Source organism: Aptenodytes patagonicus, chromosome Z (assembly GCF_965638725.1).
Source record: "Aptenodytes patagonicus chromosome Z, bAptPat1.pri.cur, whole genome shotgun sequence".
NCBI classification, from domain to species: Eukaryota; Metazoa; Chordata; class Aves; order Sphenisciformes; family Spheniscidae; genus Aptenodytes; species Aptenodytes patagonicus.
In genome coordinates, this window is record NC_134982.1 from 11592507 (window position 1) to 11612322 (window position 19816).

Here is a 19816-nt window from a genome sequence, read left to right on the forward strand (position 1 = left end):
AGCTCAGGGTGCTGGAAAAGGCGGGCGGCATCTCCAAGGATGGGAACCGGCAGGAAGGAGAGACAGCACCGAATGCGTGGGCGCTGCTCTCGCCGCGGAGAACAGAGTACAAACCCCGCCGCTGCCAAGCCCAGTGTCCTCAGATGCATCTCCCCAGCTCACCCAGCCACAGTCGCCGGAGACTTCCCCGTGCCGCGCTGCGTGGGGGGGGGTCCGAGCAGGCTGGGGGGGGGGGGGTAGCGCCACGGTGAGGAGCCAGCACTCCCCTGGGTGCGGGATCGCGCCCTCGCCCCCGCCCCATCTGCTCGGCCGCGGCGGGGGGATCTGGATCCGGCTGGGAGGAGGTGGCGGCGGCAGGGGAAAAGGTCTCCTTCGCAGTGGGACGGTGCCCGCCAGGAAGGGGCTTCGCAGCCGGCACTCGGGTTGGGGGGGTTGCGGAGCTCGGTGGCCTCATCCACTGCCGCGACCTTCAGACACCGAGCAATGGTGCTTTAACAGAAAAACAGCCCGGGCCGCGGTTGTCCGTCCCGTGTCCGTCCCCCCCCACGCATCCTCCCTGGGAGAGAGACCCACGCCACGGCCAAAGCCTCGGGAAAGAGCTGAAGCTTCGGGGGCACGCAGCGTGCCGCTCGCTCCTGCCGCCTGGGGATGTCCCACACCAGAAGGACCGTCCCCGGGGTCGCCGGCCCTGGGCGGGTTGCTCCGTCCAGGAATTTGCTTAATGGCCTTTTAACCCCAAGGGAAGTTTCTCGCACCTTTCCCTCCATCCCGCCGCCCGAGGCCACCATTTCCACAGGTTGACCCCAAACCGCTTCGCCAAACGCGCTGGCACCCCGGGGGGGGCCGCTGCCTCCTCCCGCACGGGACGCCCCGTTACGGGAAGGGACCTCGAGCAGCCCTTCACCGCTCGCCTTCCCCCCCCCCCACCCCCCCACCACGCAGGGCCGTATCGCTCCCCGTCACGCCTCGCTCAGCCATCTCTTCCCCCAGAGGGAAGAGAGCCAGTTTATGTAATTGTTCCTTCTATGGAAACGGCTTCGTACCTTTAATTATGCCAGACACCACCCCCCCCCCCTTTACAAGGGTGCGGGTGCTCCGGCAGGCAGACGGGCCGCCAAGAGGAGCGGTTTTGGTTAAGACACCCGCCGCGCCCCGGGAGGGCGGCCGTGGTCCCGTGTCCCGTCCCGTCCCCCCCCGACCCCGACCCCGCTCCTCCCCGGCGTTCAGCGGCGGAGGGGCCGCGTCCGGCCCCCGGGGCCGAAGCCCCCCCCCCCGTTCGGCGGGATGCAGGCCAAGCGGGTCACTTGTGAGCACGGGGGGGGGGGGGGAGCACGGCCAGAACTCCGACCGTCCCTGCTGGGGGGGCGGGGGGGGCGGGGGGGCTCTGCGGACAGTTCGGGGCGGGGGGGAAGGAGGAACCCGGCCGGCCGCCGGCAGCCTGCCCCGGGGAGCCGGGACGGAACGGGGAGACCCGCCTCCTCGGCAAGGGGGAGCGTGCGGGGGGTCCCGGAGCCGCCCCCCGGCCGCGACCCCTCGGGTCGCCGCGCGGCCCCGCTCGCCGGCCGCAGCGCCCGCCCCTTCCCCCCCCCCCCCCCGGCCTCGGGACCGGCCGGCGAGCGGGACGCTGCCCCCGGAGGGACCGCGGCGCCTCGGCGGGGGCGAGGGACGGGCTCGACCCCGGAGGCCGGCGGGCTTCCCAAGGACAAAACGCGGGGCGCCGGGTCCGGCCGGCTCCTCCTCACCCCGGGCCCGGGCCCGGCCGGGCCCCGTCAAGGGGACGCCGCCCCCGCAGGGACCCCCGCCTCGGAAGGGGAGGCCCGACGGGGGCCTCGCGGGGGGGGGGGCGGCCCGCCTAGTCCGGCCGCGGGCCGCAGCGCGGGGGGCGCGCCCGGGCGGGCAGAGCGGGAGCCGGGGCGGGCAGAGCGGGAGCCGGTGCCGGACGCGGACCCCGGGCCCGGCGGAGGACCCGGGCCGCGGGCTCCGGCGGCTCCTCCCCGAGGGAAAGGCCTGCCCCCGCGGCGGGCCCCCCGGGGCCCCGGCGCCGCACCCTTCCCCGGGCGGGGGAGCCTCCGCCGCAGGAGGGCGGCGGGCCCGGACCCCCGCGGAGCGGGCCCGGACCCCCGGGGAGGGAGCGGACCCTCCGGGCCGAGCCGCCGCCCCCGCCCACCCCCGGGGGGCGGCCGCGGCCCAGCGGGCCCCGCCCCCGGCCCCCGCGCGACCCCCCGCGCCCCAGCCCCACGGCCGGGCCCCGGCGGGCGGGGGCGGGGCAGGGGTGACGCGCGGCGCCCCGGCTGACGTCACAGCCTTCCAGAAGATTCCCCCGGGGATCCCGCCGCTGCCGGCCAGCGCCCGACCAATGAGAGCGCCCCGGGGGGGCGGTGCCGGCTTGAACCGGCCAATGGGAGGCGGAGGTGGGGAGGCGGGGCGGGCCTCGCCGCCACCCGCCCGCCTGGCCCCGCCTCCCCCGCAGGGGAAGCCAATGAGCGCCGCGCGGCGCGGCGACGGACACTCTGCCGGCCCAACGGGGCGGGGCGCGCGCGGGCGGGACTCCCCTGACGTGGCGGCCGGGGGGCGGGGGCGGGGGCGGCTCAGCGAGCGCGCGGCGCCCCGGGACAGCGCGAGCGGTGAGTGCTGGGGGCGGCGGCGGCCCTGCCCCACTGCGCTGCCCCACACCGCCGCCCCACAGACCCCCCCCCGCCACGGCGCCGGTGCCGGCCTCCCGGTGGGGACGGGGGCGCGGCCCCTCCGCCCCCTGCGGTGACAGCGTGTCCCTGTGGGGCTGGGGGGTCAGTCCCCCCGCCCCGGGGGGTGACAGGGCGTCACTGTGGGGCTGGGGGGGGGTCAGTCCCCCCGCCCCGGGGGGTGACAGGGCGTCACTGTGGGGCTGGGGGGGGTCAGTCCCCCCGCCCCGTGGGGTGACAGGGCATCGCTATGGGGCTGGGGGGGTCAGTCCCCCCGCCCCGGGGGGTGACAGGGCGTCACTGTGGGGCTGGGGGGTCAGTCCCCCTGCCCCGTGGGGTGACAGGGCATCGCTATGGGGCTGGGGGGGGTCAGTCCCCCCGCCCCGTGGGGTGACAGGGCATCGCTATGGGGCTGGGGGGGGTCAGTCCCCCCGCCCCGTGGAGTGACAGGGCATCGCTATGGGGCTGGGGGGTCAGTCCCCCCGCCCCGTGGGGTGACAGGGCGTCGCTATGGGGCTGGGGGGGGTCAGTCCCCCCGCCCCGGGGGGTGACAGGGCATCGCTATGGGGCTGGGGGGGGTCAGTCCCCCCGCCCCGTGGGGTGACAGAGCGTCACTATAGGGCTGAGGGGGTCAGCCCCTCTGCAGTGGGGTGACCCACTGTCCCGATGGGGGGGTTAAACCTCTACCTTATGAAGTGACCGGGTGTCCCTGTGGGGCTGGTGGGATCGGCCCCTCTGTCCATGGGGTGACAGGGTTTCGCTGTGGGGCTGGGAAGGGGAGCTTAGCCCCTCTGCCCCTTCGTGGGTGGGGAACGGAGGCTAGCCGCTAGCCCCGTTGCCCCCATGGGGTGACAGGGCGTGCCTGTGGGGCTGAAGGCAGGGGAGGAAGAGGTTGGCACCTCTGCCCCCGTGGGGTGACAGGGTTTCCTGGTGGGGCTGTGGGCCAGGGTTAACTGCTCTGCCCTACCTAGCAGGACAGGGTGTCCCCGTGTGTCTGAAGGGGGTGGGAGGAAGGGGTTAATCCCCCTGCCCCATAACAGTAACAGTGCATCCAAGTGGGGCTGGGAGGAAGGGGTTAAACCCCTCCGTGGGGCTGTAGTACATCCCTATGGGGCTGGAGAGGGTGGTGAGGTGAGGGTTAACCCCTCTCTCCCCTCCTGCTGTTGGAGCTGTGTGGTGTGGCCAGGAAGGGGTTAACACTGGCGGGAGTTGGGGGCACCAGTGTATCCCAGTGGGGCTGAACTGGGTGGTGAGGACATGGGTTACACCCACCCCCACCCCCTGCCCACAGGTAACAGTAATGGGGTCAGAGGAACCAGCAAGAAAGGGGTTAACCCCTGTCCCCAATCGAGGTGACAGCGTCCCCCAGGAGAGCTGGGGGGGGGAGGAAAGGGTTAACCCGCTTCCCCCTTGGGGCAGACGGTGGGTCGCAGTGAGGCTGGAGGGGTGTCGAGGGGTCACCCCAGGCAGGGGCCAGCACCCTTGTGGGGCTGTGCACTGGAGTGGAGCCGGGGGGGGCCGGGGGAAGGGGTGAACCCCTCCCCACACAGGTGACAGTGGTGGGGCTGGGCAGGGGGCATGGGGGGGGGGGGCGGCGAGGGGGTCTAACCCCATCCCCATGCCAGTGTGAGCACCCCGGTGGGGCTGGAAAGGGGGGACCCTACATGGGGAGACGCTGGGGGGGGGCTTGACCCCGTCCCCACACCAGTGTGAGCTCCCCAGTGGGGCTGGAAAGGGGGAGTCCTATATGGGGAGGTGCGGCGGGGGGGGGGCTCGACCCCATCCCCACCCAGGAGCCAGCACCCGATAGGGCTGGAAACGGGGGGACCCTCTCTGGGGGGATGGTGAGTGGGGCTTGACCCCGTCCCCACGCAGGAGGCGGCACGCCGTGGGCATGGAAATGTGGGACCCTGTTAGGGGGGGGACGCTGAGGGGGTCTTGACCCGTCCCCACGCAGGAGGCAGTACCCGGGGGGGAGAGGGGGCTGGTGGCGGGGGGGGGGGGGGGGCCGTGCCGGCAGAGGCAGCGAGGGGAGGGTTAACCCCGTCCCCACGCAGGTGCCGGCACCCCAGTGGGGCTGTCGGTGGGGAGGGGGAGGCGGGCGGTGCGTGTGGGGGCCCGGGGAGGGGATGATTCATTGCGGGTAGTCATGACATTGCTGCCTGCTTGCCTGCGGCTGCCAGCCGGCACGGGCACGGGTGGCTCTGCCTGCCCCGGCGCGCCGAGATCCCCTCCGGCTCCCTGACCGAACCCGGGATACGCTGCCATGCCGGCCATCCTGCTCTTCTGGAGCCGCGCCGAGAGGTACGCACCCACCCCGGCACCCACCCCTGGCTCACCCACCCCGGTGCTCGGCGCCTGGCGAGCCACCGGACCCCAAATCCCCCCTTGGGGGCTGTCACCTGCCCGGCGTTTCGCTCACTGAGGGCAGGATGCAGGAGCCACCCGGTGATGTCCCGGTACGGCTGCCCGATTTTGGTGTGGGGCGTCCGGAGAGGATGCTCTCCGTGGCCCGCGAGTGACGGTGAGGGACCGGGGCGGGGGGGCACGGGGGGAACGTGGTGGCATTGGATTTCCTTGGCGCGCCTGAAGGTGACTTCTCAGAAGTAGGTTTTGCGCCGCCGGGCTCGAAGGAGGCACCGTCCCAGTGCCCCGCTGCGGCGGGGGGCAGCCCCCGTCGCTGGGTGGGAGCGGGGCGGTCGGGCCCCTTCCGCTGGGGGACCGGCGCCCGGTGCGGGGGATGCAGGGACCCCCGCGCATCCGAAGGGGAAAGCTGGGGAGGTGCAAATTGGTTAACGTGACTTTTTTCCTCATCACCGCCGCCCTACTTTTCTCCCTCCCCGATTCGCCTGGCGGGCGCGGAGCCCCGGCCGTCAGCAAAGTCGTTTTTGGGGACGCCGGGGGGCTCCTGGCTGCGCTCCCTGCTCCTTGGCGGGCGCTGTGCGGGGGACGTGACGGCAGCGGGGCGGCCGGGGGCCTTGCGGCAGTGGGGAGGGAGGATGCCGGAGCTGACGGCAGAAGTGTCTTAATCCGGCGGCTTAGCGAGGAAGCGTCAAGAAACCAATTAAAAGGAAAATTACGGCTCAGCAAGTGACTCCATTGAAGGGTCCCCCCGCGCGCGGCTGGGAAGCGCACAAAGGACGGCAGCTCGCCGGCAGCTTGCCGGCAGCGCCGTGTCGACGCCCGCTCGCCCACCACCGAAGCCCTTTCGGAGCCGTCCTGGGAGCGGGGATCAGAGCCGACCGCGGCCGCCGGGCTGGCGAGGAGCTGCCTTTTCGGTGCGCCGGAGGAGCCGGAGGGGGAGGCTTGCCACCAGAGCATCCCTTGGCAGCGGCGGCGGCATCCCCGGCACGAGCCGGCACCTTTCTCTCCGCCGTCCTCCTGCCACCCTCCGGCGCCTCCCGGCCGGGCACACAGCACCTGCCGGCACCTGCGGACAGCCGCGATGTTCAAAATAAAACTAGAGCCTTTAAAAATGACGGCTTGGACTCTGAATGTGTTCGTAAAGTTTCGGTAAGTGGGTTTCCGCCTCTTGACCTCGCGTCCTCGTTAAACCGTCGGTGCCCGTCCCCGGCGTCCCACGGTGACCTTGCACCCCAAGATGGGGGGGGGGGGGGGGGGAAAGTCTCCCCGGTGCCGCTGCCGGGGTGGCTTTGTTCCCTTAGATGACTGTCGAGCGGAGGGATTATGTCAAACGATCGCTATTCAGCTGGCGCGCTCGCCCAGCGGTTGCACGGGCTGATGTCATGTGTGGGGCCGGAACAAAGATTTAAGTGGTTTTTTTTTTTTCCTTCTTCTCCTCCTCTCCCGTGTGTGGTTGCAAGAGGAGGACGGAGGCTGGGCTGGCTCGGCGGGGCCGGGGGATGCTTGCGGTTTTCTCCAAGGCCGGGTGGCCGTGGCTTGTCCGAAGGCGTCCGGGTTTGGGGGGGGGAGATGCAGGAATGGCTTTGCCCGCCTGAAACCCGCCCTGCGGCACCTTCCCCCTCCGCTCCCGCTCCCGAGGGGGTTAAATGGGAAGGCAGGAGAGGATGACTGAGCAGAAGGGGGAGAGGAGCGGTGGCAAGGCGCAGCTGATCCCCAGGAGGTGGGAGGGAGGGAGGCTCTGCGGGGACAGAGTCGTGTTTTACCATCATCGCGCATGTGAGTGTCGCCTCCGGAGCGTGCCTTAACCCACCGGGTCACCCGCCGGCGGCTGGTCCTCACCGGCACGGTAAACCGCGGCACGGGGATGCGTTTCGGTACAGAAATTCCCCCCTCCCTGAGCCCGGCTGGGGGTCTGAGCCTGAAGGGGTCCCCGGCTGGGAGAGCATCCCCGGTGGGCACCCCCACCCCGGCCAAAGACCCCTCGGCGGTCAAGACCAGAGATCTTGCGGGGGGTGACAGTGTTTTGCCGGGAGGGGATGTATTTTCACAGGAAGCGCCGTGGGGTTTCGGCCGGGTGAGGGGGGGTCCTGATGGTGCCGTCAGATTGGGCTGTGCGGGGTCGGAGCCGGACACTGTGGTCCCCAGAGGGGACAATTGAAGGTTTGCCACCTCCGCGTCCCTGGAGCCGGGGTGTGACGGGGTTGTCTTCAGCGCCGCCTGGCTTGCCCTCGCTGCAGGAGGGTTGGCATCATCCAGACGGGGGCCAAATCCTGGTCCAGGTCCTGGTGCTGGTCGCAGGGAGCCCCTGCCCCGCACCGGCGGCTGCTGTGGGGACGGGAGGCGTCGGGGTGACCTTTGGCAGGGCGGATTGGCAGGTTACCTCTCACCTCTCCCCCCATCGCTTGCCTGGGGTCTCCTGCAGCCCCCCCTGGCCCCGGGGGGAGGGCGGACGGGGAGGCAGAGGTGGGCAGGGACCAGAGCATCCCCCAGCGCCCGTGTGGGCTGGGTGCCGGCGGCAGCTCTGCGCGCAGGAGCTGGTACAGAAACATGCTGGCATCCAGGAGCTGCCGCCAGAGACACTGTCAGATGCTCTTTACACCCCCAGGGACCTTCTCCCACCTCTTCTGTGTCGTACCCCCCCCCGGGCTGCCTCGTGTGTCTGTGGGTGCCCCCGTCTTCCCTCGCTGCATCCTTCAGAGGTCCGTGCCTTGGGTGCCTTAGCCCCCCCTCCCCACCTGCAGCAAAGGACCTGCTCCGTGGCTGGGGCAAAAAAGAGCAGAAGTTGGCGGTTTGAATCAAGGTGGCTGATTTCCAAGCCCCCGTAGCAGCGGCCCAGCTGCAGAGGGGTTATTGCCTGAGGCGTGACCCCAAGGCAAGCCTCGGATGCTTGGGGCGGACGCCAGGAGCTCAGGGCAGCGCTGTGGATGCGCACCCCAGGGGTGCCCGGCCACCCCCACCTGAGCTGCTGTGGTCGGGGAGGGGGGGGTCCCTCCGTGACCTCCACTGGGAGCTTACGGGTAGAGCCTCCGGGAACATCTGGTAACTCGTACGATGGTGAAGGAAAGGGCCGAGGCTCACAGCCCGTGCAGAAATCCCGCCTGCTGGAGGGGCACGATGGGCTGGGGCTGCCCAGGGGCATTTGGAGCAAGGGCGGGGTGGAAGCCGGAGGGTGTCGGGGAGCAGGACGGGAGCAGGAGGGCTTAACGGAGAGGGGGGGGTCTGCTGGGGCAACACCTGGAGAAGAGCAGGGCCAGGAGCAAGCACCGAGCCGCCCTGTGCGAGGCGGGGGGGCAGGCCAGGCTGGGGGGACATGGGAGCTCACTGTCGAACATCCGAAGGTTGAGGAGCAGCGGGAAGCGTCCCTGGAGGAGCGTGGGGCTTGCTCAGCCTCTGCCCGGAGGAGCTGCCCTCCCGGCTGCTCCGCCTGCTCCCTGGGTCTCTGCGGCTCCGGCGGCGTGACAGGGGGGATGAATTAATCACCCGTCCTTTTCCTTCCTTGGGTTACGGCCACCAGGTTTTCCATGCCTTAGTATAGGCATGGCCCCAGCCTCGGCCCCCGCGCAACGGAGGGAGCGAGCCCTGGGTGTCTGGCTTACTGCAGGATGCGGTTGAAGGCTCTCGGGGAGTGCAAGTCAGGCTAGAAAGTGTTTTGTGGTTTGGGTTGTTTTTTTTTTTTTTAAACAAAAAAATAAAAAAGCCCTCCCACCATCACAAGATGTTTCTGTCTAACGGCTTCGTTCTCTCTTCGCTAAATACAAATTACGGCTCTGACACGCCGGAGGCGCTTATCTCCAGCTCAATGCCAGTTGCTTTCAGGAACAAAATGTTTGAAGTTCCTTTAAGGTGAAGGCGGCAGCATGGTCCCTGCTGCCGCTTTCAGCCTCCAAAAACCTGCTGTCATCACCCCGAATCCCGTGCCGGGACCCCAGCTGGGAGAGAGCCGGCGGGGGGGGGGGGGGGGGGGGACAGGCACAGGCTGACAGCTACATTTAGACACGGCTCAGCCCTCCTGGCTCGGCGGGGGGGGTGGGACGGGGGACGGGACGGGGACGCGGTCCTGGCCTGACGTTAGCGGTGGCGTGGCCCCTATAATAACGCCGTGCCCCGGCTCGGGCTCTCCCTCTCCCCATCAGCCTCAGAGATGAGTCTCCCCGTCCCCGCCGAGGGGCTCGGGGGGGTAAAACCGGAGCCGGGGCACGTCCTGGCGCTGGGGCTCTGACCTCCGGTGGGAAGCGTGGACTTGAGCCAGCTCTGGTGCTGCTGGCCGGTGGGACGCGGGGAGCATCGGCTCCGTGATAAGTGCTTGCCGGTCCCGTTCCCGGCTGCCCCAGTGCGATATTCGCCCTACGGAGAGCTGTCTTTCTGCTTTCAGGAATAAGTACTCGGCTCCCGGCAGCGTCGCCGTCATGGGGAAGGACTATTATAAGATTTTGGGCATCCAGTCCGGCGCCAACGAGGATGAAATCAAGAAAGCCTATCGAAAAATGGCCCTGAAGTATCACCCCGATAAGAATAAAGACCCCAGTGCCGAGGAGAAGTTCAAGGAGATCGCGGAGGCTTACGATGTCCTGAGCGACCCCAAGAAACGAGCCGTTTACGACCAGTACGGGGAGGAAGGTAAGGGGACGAGCGCTGCCCGCTCAGAGGTGGGGGTGCTGGGTCCAAGTTGGTTTTTATAGGCAAGGGAGTGTTTTTGCACGGAGTTGTCCCCATGGTTCATGCCTGCCCCTGAAACGGGGCTGGTAGCCGCAGAACCGGGGAGAGCAAAGGCTCCGCGGGTGCCAGAAATCGCCTCTCATCCCGCTCCTCCCCGGGCTGCTCCGCGTTTCCAGCCCGCCGGCCTGCTTCCCGGGATGGCCGGGCTCTCCCTGCCCTCCGCCCCAGAACCCCGGCAGCCGGCTGAGACGATGGAAGTGGAAGGAGCTCACCTCCTGGGTCACAGCGGGGGTAATTCGTTAGCAGCCCTTTAATTGACCTACATATCCCAGCGGAGGAGGGATTTTTGCCCTTTTCCCCACATTCCCCCCCGCATTTGGGCGCCGGTCCCGCTGTCCTCCCTGGTGCAGGCTGACCTACAGGATTCAAAGCTTTTCCCAATTTAAGTAATAGGTCCTTGTTTTGAAACCAAGCGGTTGCTGTTGTCTGGTGGTTGGCACGGAGGAGGAGGAGGAGGAGGAGGAGAGCCGCTCCACCGCAGGCGGCCTTATTAGTCGAAGATGGAAGAGCGCAACCCCATTCGAGGAGAGCGCCAAATAGCATCTGCATTAATCAGCCCAGGGCTCGGGCGCTTAAAAGAGGGGGAGGTCTGGCAGGAGCAGGCTGCTGGGTGGAAGAGGCAGCCCCCCTGGGGGGGGCGAGGGGCGGGGGGGGGGGGGGGGGGGCGGGGCGGGGCGGGGCGGGCGGCAGGCAGGTGCATCCCCTAATGAGCCACCGGCAGAATTAACTGGTGGTGGGTTAATTCTCGACCCGTTAGTTATGTCGGGGCTGTGATGGACGCACCGAGGCAGGGTGATTTGCTGTGGTGTAAAAGGAGAAGAGGCTGTCTCGAGTGGGAAAGCAGCCTTTCCCCGGAGGCGCCCGAAATCGGACCCTGCTCAGGCTGGCGTCACGGGATTAAAGGTGAAACCTCCTGGCCGTACAGTCTGTTAGCGATGGGGGCTCGCCGGGGATTTGACGAAATCGCCCCCTCGTCGCAGCGGGACGGGGAGTCCTGGCAAAGCCAAACTCCGTCGGACCAGTCGCGGTCCGTGGTCCCCTGCACCTTTCGTTTCCCATCAGATGCCTTGTTTTTGGAGCAACGTGTCTTGGGGATCGGCATTTCAAGGGGCTTCTGGGTCCCACATGCTGGGGTGAGCGAGGCGAAGCAAAAGCCCCTCCACCCACAAAGAGCATTAACTCCATCAGTCAGAAAAGACCCCCAGGCGTGCCCGCTCTGTGCCTGTCCCCCTCCTGTCTCTTGCTGCGGGGGGGTGGCACGTGTCAGAAATAGCCCTTCACTGTCACTGGCGTGCCCTGAAAATAGTCCTTGAGCTAGGCTTGGCTTAACCCTCCCCAGCCCCTCCTGGTCAAAATTAGCCTTGCAGAGCGTGTGTGACCTCTTTGGGGGCCCGCTTGCCGTGTGCCTTGGCTGCTTGGGACTTTGCGGGGGGGGGGGGTTGCAGTGTGCCTTGGCTGCTTGGGACTTGGGGGGGGGGGGGGAGGGGGTGTTGCAGTGACGTCAGGCTCAGCCTGGGACCTGGCAGGGGAGTTTCCCATGGGAATGGTTGCCAAAAGATCCAGATCTTGAGCTTACCTGGCATTTTGTACAGTGTGTGTGCGGGGAGCTGTGTGCCGACCTGGAGGTCTGCTGACCCCCCACCTGCTCTGCCACCCGGAGTCACAGTCGCTCGCTGAGCTCAAAGCCTGTTCTCACCCGCTGGGCGTGATGCTCCTGGACCATGGCCGTCGGTGCAGCCCGAGAGACAGGGGCTGTTGGGGCAGAAGGGAGCCTGCCCGTGGGGAAACGTGGAGATGGGCTGGTCGGGAAATGATTTAAATGGACAGGCCGTGAGCTGGGTGGAGAGAACCAAAGCAGCACTTCAGTAGGGGTAGCGGGGACAAAACCTGAAGAGCTTTTGAGGTGGAGCTTGCTGGGTGTATGGGCAGGACTGTGTGTCATGGGTTGAGGTGGTGCCTTCCTGGTCCATGCTCTCTGCAGGTGGCTGGGCTGGTGGGGGTGACCTGCGCCCCCGGGAGATGCTGGGGGGGCTGCCTGGAACCAGCAGAGACCGCGCTCCCGCCTGGAAGGTGCGGTCCCAGCACGGCGTCCACCGGCGGGCAGTGTTCATGTCTCGTCTTCCCCCTTCTCTTCCAGGTCTCAAAACTGGAGGTGGCTCTTCAGGTGGCTCAGGGAACACTTTCCACTACACCTTCCACGGAGACCCCCATGCCACCTTCGCGTCCTTCTTCGGAGGCTCCAACCCTTTCGACATCTTCTTCGCTAGCAGCCGCTCACGGGTGTTCAATGGCTTTGACCAGGAAGACATGGATATCGATGACGATGATGACCCTTTCAGTGCCTTTGGCCGGTTTGGCTTCAACGGCATTAACGGGGTTCACCGGCGGCACCAAGAGTCCCTGCACACGCGGAGGAAGGTCCAAGACCCACCCGTCATCCATGAGCTCAAGGTGTCCCTGGAAGAGATCTACCACGGCTCCACCAAGAGGATGAAGATCACCCGCAGAAGGCTCAACGCTGATGGCCGGACCATGCGGACTGAGGACAAGATCCTAAACATCGTCATCAAACGGGGTTGGAAGGAGGGAACCAAAATCACATTCCCCAAAGAAGGGGATGCCACCCCGGACAACATCCCTGCTGACATCGTCTTCATCCTCAAGGACAAGCCTCACTCGCACTTCAAGAGGGACGGGACGAACGTGGTCTACACGGCAAACATCAGTCTTAAAGAGGTGGGTATGGGTGGGAAATCCCACGGGGTGGGAGGTGGCGCTGGGTCGTTGGCGGGTGGGGTCAAGACGGGAGTCAGTCCTTGTCCTGTGCCGATGGGGAAGGACCAGGTAGGTCACGAGAGACACTAGCGAAGACCTCTGCAGAGAGGAGCACAGAGGCCAAATCGTGCTTGGTTTTGGAGGTGCTCAACCTCCGTGCTGGGTGTAGGACACAGGTGCTGCGGTCCCTGCTGAACGCGCCTTGCTTCTTGAGCCAATACAGGTGGTATTTACCCATTTTCTGCCTTCCCCATAGGTCTTGTCCTTCTGTTTTAGCACAGGGTATTCACACATGGAAGAGAGCCCAGGTCCTCCGTAGGAACAAGGGAAAACCCCAGTTTGCTGGCGTGAGTCTGGTCCCTGCTCGTTCTCGTAGCCGAGCCTGCTGTGGCTTAGGCACCGCCCGGGGTAGCGCCGGGTGCCTCTCCCCACGGACGGAGAGCAGGGTCACGCGCTGGTACCTTGCCCTCGCTGAGCAAGGCTTTAGCTGTTTTCCTTGGTCCTGGCTTTCCTAGATAAAGAACCAAGCAGAGGAAATGCTCGGGCAGTGAGCAAAACCCAGCGCATCCAGGCTGCCAGTCCTGGAGGTCACGGCGGGGCTGGAAGCATCAGAGCCAGCAAGCTGCGCGAAGGTGGGAGAGGAAAGGGAGATTACCCCAGTACAAGATGTGCCGTTCGCCGCCGCTGCTGTATAACTACCTTTTAATAAATCCCAGCTGGCAGCTGCATTTAACATTGACGTTTTTGGCAGCTGCCATTTGATGTTCCTTTCAGACTGTAGACGCTGTCTGTCTTCTTAATGAGCTGATTTTTTTTTTTTCCTGAAGACAGATTTATGTTCTCAAATGCATTTAATAGAAATAAGCTCAACGGGCCAGACCTGAGGTAGGGAAACGTCAGCTCGTTAGTGTGCCAGCCGGTCGGGAGAGCTTTGCGATGGCTCTGCGTCCCAGCTGGGGCTGTGACCAGGTGTGCTGGGGGCAAGGAGCAGCCGCGTGGGTCAGGCGGAGCTCGGTGCTCCTGGAGCAAACTCAGCTCAAGTTAAGCTGCAGACTCAGGAGTTGAATTTCCTTCGCAGTGCAAAGTGAGGAGGTTTATTCCTGCGGTGGTTGGCTCTGCCGGCCGCTCCAGAAATACTCGGGGGGAGAGGCTGCCTTATTTATGGAGCCGTGCGTGCCATATCTCAGATGTTTCCTTCTGTGCATTCTCCTATCCGTAAAATTAACCCCCAGCTGGCTGTGCTGATGTCCAGCCCACGTTAGCCCAAGTTCATGCGCTGCTCAGGCTGGAGAGACCCTGGCCTGGAGTTGCCCGTTGAGCGGCAAGCGGAGAAACCTGCTCCGGCCCCACGTGCTGTTGCACCAGAAGTGCTGGTGCTGGGTGCCTGCGATCTCCATGAGCAAGGCGCGTGTGCTGGCGTTTGGTTTGCACAATGCGGTCGCAAAGTGGAAAATTGCTGGTTCGGGCAAATTCCTCGTCTCTTTGAGCTGGAATTTCTGGTCCCTGTCCTCCCCCACCGCAAACCCAGCATGCTGGGCATCCTCGGGGAGCTGCCGGCCTGGCTGCCATCCCCAGCCTGCTGCTTGCCAGGGCAGGGTGATACTTTTATCTTCCGTGAGAAGAAGTACTTTAAGTGCTCTGGAGCACAAGCAGATGCCGGGAGCTCCCTGACTCCATGTGCCACCACCTCAGTATGTGACGGAGCGCAACCTCTTCGTCACCTGAGCATACAGTGGTAGCCTTGGGTGCTCTCCTTGCACCCTTCCTCCTTGCGAGGCTGCCTTTTTTAGCCTGAGCTTTAGTCTTTTCCGCTGCCACGAGAGCAGCACAGCACAGTGCCACAGCAGGCAGAGCTGGCAGGCGGCGGGTGCCCTGCCGGAGACCCCTCGCCAGCACCCTGCTGCCACGGGGAGCAAGGCACCCGCTGCTCGGGCTGGGGGCACTCGGAAGAACATCCTCCTCCTCCTCCTCCATCCCACAGACCCCTCTGGAGAGCAACCCGGGGAGGCAATGCCCTCCCAGCCCTCGTGTCCCGGCCCTGCTGGGTGCGGCGTCCCCCCCCAGCTGGGGCGGCGCGCAGCGTTCGCCGCCCGGCTGCTGCGGAAGCTGGAGGTGTACGAGGGCTTCCCCAGGGACCCGTGGGCTGCGGGGAAGTGTCCCTTCCTAAAATTACAGGCGCACATCGCAGTGGGAGGCCGAGGGAGGGAGGAGTGACAGCGTTCCGCCAGCAGCTGCCTCTCCTGGGAGGCAGACCTTCAGGCAGCGCTGCCGGCAGGGGCTCGCACCAACGCCTGTCCTCGGCAGCCGCCCGCTTCGCACCCTTTACCTGGCGTCACCTTCCTCGAAGCACCCACGTGTCAGCGCCCGGCCGAGACGCGAGCGGTGGCGACGTACCCCCCGGCGGCTTCGCTGCGAGCGGTGGAGGACCCAGCGCTGACCGAGATAGAGCTCTGCTCTCGCAGCACAGCGCTCGGCTGTCAAACCCGGGGTGATTTCATCCCTAGGGATAAACCGAGCCTCTTTCTAGGATGCGGGGCAGCTCCCGCCGTTACTGGTGTTACTTCAGCAACCGGTTTCCCAGATGCCAGTGAAGTTGAGCAAGAAGAATGAAAAACAGGGACATATGGCGGAGGAGCGATCGCCTCGGATTCTTGCATCTTGGCTCTAGGAAGGAAACATTAAGATCCCGTCTGCCTTCGCTGTTACCGCCTGCTCCTGCTGGCATCCCTCTGCTTACCCCGTCCACGTGCTCCCGTAGGGAGTTCCCATTCTCCTTCCCGTTTTGCGGCTGGAGATGTCCCTTCCCTGGCACACATGGACCTGGCGCATGGCAGTGGGCTCCAGCATCCTTGGGCGAGCGCAGGGCAGAAACGCACTGATGGGGGGAGATCGTCCTTTGGTTCCCCCCCCAACCTGCTGGAGATCCAGCCAAGCACCCGCTGCTCGCACGGAGCTGGCGATGGGTGTCCTCCTGCAGCCAGAAAAGCTCATCCCTGGAGGACACCCTTCCCAGGAGGAGACCCCGCGCAGATGAGCTGTGCAAGGGGGTGGCCCCATCTCCTGCTCTCCGCTCACCGGAGCACCCCAGCCGGCTCCGGCACAGGTCCCTCCGCGATCGCCCTGGTGCAAAGCCCTGGCTCGGCCACTGAAGCCGCAGCCATCGGCCCCGAGCCAGTGGCCAGCACGAGAAGAAGAGATGTTTCTCCTGTTTGCCTGTTGCTGCTCTGCCACCGGAGGCTTTTCCTGGGTGTGCAGAAAATCCCCCCTTCTACCCCAGAAACAGCAACTGCATCCTCCTCCCCTCCCTTTGCAGGGTGTTTTGGGAGGGCTGGCACTCCCAGGACCTGGCTCGGAGGGGCTAACCTGAGCCAGCCCCCTGCCTGGAAGCTCGAGGCTGTACCCCCAGCAACCCCCCCCCCCCCTTCCAGAAGCATCGCTCCGCAGTCCTCTCCCTCAGCCCTTGCCGAAAGCCTGGAGACGATCCTGCCCACGTGTACGCCAGAGCTGTCTGAGTTATTTAAGGACAGAAGGATTTTCTTGCTGCATTCCCGCGTCACGTGGCTGGCTAATGCAGGCCGGCTTGCGGCTGCCACGGCACCCACCGGCTGCTGCTGGTTGCTGCCGGGGGCTGGGGTACAACACCCCAGCAGGCAGCACCCACGAAACCGGCTCTTTTCTTTGCAACAGGGACTGGCGACGGGGACCAGCCCCTCCGGGACCCTGGCTTCTAGGAAAGCTCGGTGCTGTGCCCCGGCCGCGCCGCCGTCCCACGCCGGCGTAACCTTTTGGGGGCTGTTGGTGGAGGGGGGGGAGGGACGTGGGCTGTGCTATAGATAACCCCCAGCGCCAGGCAGAGCTGCCGGGGCTCCAGAGGGTGACAGCTGATGAACCGCGGCGGCATCCGATGATCTCAGCTGGATTTTCGGCTGCCTGAGGCGGTGGGGCCGGGAAGGGGCTAAATTTAGCCCGTCCTGTTGCTGCGGGTGGCTGGGTGCTTGCTGGTGGTGCCTCCTGGGGAGCCCAGGAGGTGGGGAGGGGGGTCCTTCCCCCCATGAGGCTGGGGCACCCCTCTCCTGGGGCACCCCTTGCCTGGAGCACCCCTCTCCCGGGGCACCCCTTGCCTGCACGGCTCCTGCAGCCCAGTTCATGGTGGTTAGACCGGGCTGGCAGCAGCAGAGACCCGGGCTTGCGCCGGTGAGCACCAGCCCATGCTCTTGGGCATCACCCAGACGGAGCTGGGCGGTTTAACCCGGGGAGCAGCCGGTGGGGGGGACAGGGTGTGGCCGTCGGGATGCTTCGGGGTGTCAGCCCCCTCTGACGGCGTGTCTCCTCTTCTCCCCCCAGGCCTTGTGCGGCTGCACCGTGAACATTCCCACCATCGACGGGCGGGTGATCCCGCTGCCCTGCAACGACATCATCAAGCCGGGGACAGTGAAGAGACTGCGCGGGGAGGGGCTGCCCTTCCCCAAGGCCCCCAGCCAGCGAGGAGACTTGATCGTGGAATTCAAAATCCGCTTCCCGGACAGAATAGCTCCCCAGACGAGACAGATCCTCAAGCAGCACCTCCCGTGCTCCTAGAGCCCGGGGACTCTCCTCCAAGCAGCAATACTCCAAACGCACGTGCCGCAGCACTTGGCCTGCACGGAGCAGAGGTGCCACAGCACTTTCAAATGCAAAAAAAAAACCCCCTCACACCACTTTCCTTCCCCAAAAATCCCACCCAACCTACCCCCCCCATCCATCCCTCTCCCCATCCGTCCCCCTTGGCCCGTTTTCTACTCCAGCAGCGGGGAGGCTCCTGCCCATCACGGCTCTCCCAGCTGCCAAACTTTTTATTCTTTCCCCAGAGGTCCAGCTTTTCTGCCTCGCTCAAGCGAGCGGCGCGGGCCCTTTGCCCGGGGATGTGCGTCACGTTGTGGGTTTTTTTATGTCACCTGCTTTTCAGGCCACTTTTCCCACAAGCGGCTGGACTTGTCGGGGTCCGGCGCAGTGTAAATAGGACTCCGCAGGATCTGGCGTCCCCGCTGTTAGTTTCCCTCTTCCCCTCTTCGATAGTTGCTGCTGTTGGGGGTCGCGGCTCTACCGCGGTGCCGGTCGCTCCCGCCCGCGCTGGCCTCCCCCCCACCCCCCACCCCGTAGCCGGACTGTTTCTCACCTGGGACCGTGGTACCGAGTCCGACCGCGGTCCGCTCTCCTGTGCCAAGTCTACAACCGAACCTCGGTTGTGCCAAATGATGGAGCACGTGGTGATGGTCCCATCCAGCCTCCTGCCCCTGCCCGGGGCTGTCCCCGGTGCCCGTGGGCAGCACCTGCCTGCGCCCGCTGCCCGCAGAGCCCCAGCCAGCAGGAGGAGGGGGGAAAGCCCAGGGTGGAGCTTTCTTGTTCAGATGTGTTGAGTTTGCATTGCTGCTTTTTTTTAAAATACATATATATAGAGCTCGTTAGATAAACTCCGTAAGGGTTTTTCTCTGCCCACTTTGGGGTTCCTGGCGTGGTGCACCCTGACTTTTCTTTTTGGCGGGGGGGGGGGGGGAAGGTTCAGCCACACGAACATCGAGCCCGTCGCGGGGGGGGTGGGGGTGGGTGGGGGTGTGTGTGTGTGTAGCACAAGTCTGGGTGCAAAAGCAGAGCCAAGCGTGAGCAGAGCTGTGGGCTTCACTAGTGTTTGGGTTCAACCTTAGGGTTTTTAATAAGAAGAGAAAGGCGCGTGTATATATTTTTCTATAGGGACGATTCATTCAGGAGGTATTTCTGGGCGTCAGGTTGGAGCTGGGAGGCGCATGAGGCGGTCTGCTTGGTGGCTTCGTTTTCAAATGCTGTATTTTTTTAAAACCTTTGGATTTCCATCAGGAGAATTTTTATATTTCTTACCTTTCTCGGCCCACTCTGCCTCGTGCCAGTTTTTTTTTCCCCTGGGAAAGGGCTCCTACGGAGCGGGAGGCGCGTTCGATCTGGCTTTGTACAGCTCCTCTTCCACCACAGCACCGCCGAGAAAACCCCTGCCAAAATATCCTCCCCCCGCCCCGGGAATCCTTTTTTTTTAAAGAGAAGTCACTGACTTGAAACGGGGGGTCTTTTGGGGCGGGGGGGGCGAGCGCAGGGCGTCCGTCGGGGCTGGGTGTACAGCTGTACAGTGTATCATACGGGGTGAGGAGAGCTGTTAGGCGCTGCTTAATTAATCGCCCGGTTTGGCTGGCAAGGGGACGCCGCCGGTTCCCTCCGCTGGTCCCTGTGGAGTTCGACATAGAGAAACCTGATGGACACTGCGAGCGAGAAGACAGGCCAGCGTGCAGATGCAAGCTGCTTTGTTTTTCTCAGTTTCAATGAGACCAGAATGTTTTATAGTGGGTTTTTTTTGTAATTTTTTTTTCTTTTTTTCTTTTTTTTTTTGTAATGTCAGCATTGAGAAAAAAAAGAAATAAAGTATTTTAAAAAAATGCACTTCCTCGGGGTGTGTTGTGATGGGAGCTGCTGGGCTGTGCTCGCGCAGGCAGCGGGGACGGGGCGCTGTGCCAGGGTCATCCCCACCACCGGGCTGGCCGGGTGCCTGGGACCTTCAAGGCCGGTAAGGAAGGGAGTAACCGGCCTGGCGCCCAGGAACCTAGAGGCCGGTAGGGAGGGGAAGAAGAAATCTGTTTGGTTTGTCTACTTGGTGCGCAGGACCTTCAGGGCCTGAGAATGAGGGGACGGGAACAAATACATGACCTGCTCGGTCACAGAGAATGGATGCTCGCCTCATAAAATGGCGTTAGTTGTGCTAACCACATTGCCGGGGGTCGGGAGCGGGGGGTACTGGTCAGGGGCTCTGTGTCACCCTGGGGCTCCCGGGACATGGCTGACACGGGCAGCGGGAGCGGGGCTGGCCAAGGAGGGGTTGCAGCCGATAGGGTGCTGCAGCTGGGGATGGGAGAGCGAAGGGGGCTCCTTGCTGGCTGCCTGGGGGGGCTGGAGAGACGTCGGTGCCCGGCTCTTCCCAGAGGGGCCCTGGGGCAGGGTGAGAAGCAGTGGCACAAGTTGCACCCAGGGAAAGTCCCGCTGATACCCCGAAAATTTGCCCGAGAGCTCTCAGCAGGAGCAGCGCACAAAGGCAGGCGATGAGAGCAAAACCCACAGCCATTGTTCCTCGGGAGGGGACTGGGCAGAGGCTGCCAAACCCCAAATGGGGGCCATGGGCTGAGTAGACTGGGGGGGGTGGCAGAGCCAGCACAGCCCCCCCCCGGCCATGGGGGCCAACAGTGCTGCTGGGGATGCCCATGGGGTAGGGGATGCCGTTGGGGAGG

At 65.2% G+C, this 19816-nt stretch overlaps 1 protein-coding gene across 8 annotated transcripts; it reads left to right on the top strand.

Annotated features, from left to right (window-relative positions):
* The first annotated feature begins 2591 nt into the window (after positions 1 to 2591).
* Positions 2592 to 18032, top strand: DNAJB5 (DnaJ heat shock protein family (Hsp40) member B5). Of its 8 annotated transcripts, none has more exons than XM_076362410.1 (5): positions 5719 to 6194; positions 9418 to 9662; positions 11899 to 12497; positions 12793 to 12883; positions 13052 to 13318. In XM_076362410.1, the coding sequence occupies exons 1-4, from the start codon at positions 6127 to 6129 to the stop codon at positions 12853 to 12855; spliced, it is 975 nt and encodes a 324-aa protein (XP_076218525.1). In that variant the 5' UTR covers positions 5719 to 6126; the 3' UTR covers positions 12856 to 12883; positions 13052 to 13318. The 8 variants fall into 8 exon arrangements, with proteins under 8 accessions (XP_076218521.1, XP_076218520.1, XP_076218525.1 ...); XM_076362409.1 differs by having other exon boundaries at positions 12813 to 12883; XM_076362406.1 differs by lacking the exons at positions 5719 to 6194; positions 12793 to 12883; positions 13052 to 13318 and adding exons at positions 2592 to 2624; positions 16881 to 18032.
* Positions 18033 to 19816: the final 1784 nt, after the last annotated feature.

Excerpts from the sequence above, each read along its gene's own strand:
- DNAJB5 (XM_076362404.1), top strand. The coding sequence starts at position 6,127 with ATGTTCAAAATAAAACTAGAGCCTTTAAAAATGACGGCTTGGACTCTG. Across the intron at positions 6,195-9,417 it reads AATGTGTTCGTAAAGTTTCG|GAATAAGTACTCGGCTCCCG; the intron begins GTAAGTGGGTTT and ends TTCTGCTTTCAG. Across the intron at positions 12,498-16,880 it reads CAAACATCAGTCTTAAAGAG|GCCTTGTGCGGCTGCACCGT; the intron begins GTGGGTATGGGT and ends TTCTCCCCCCAG.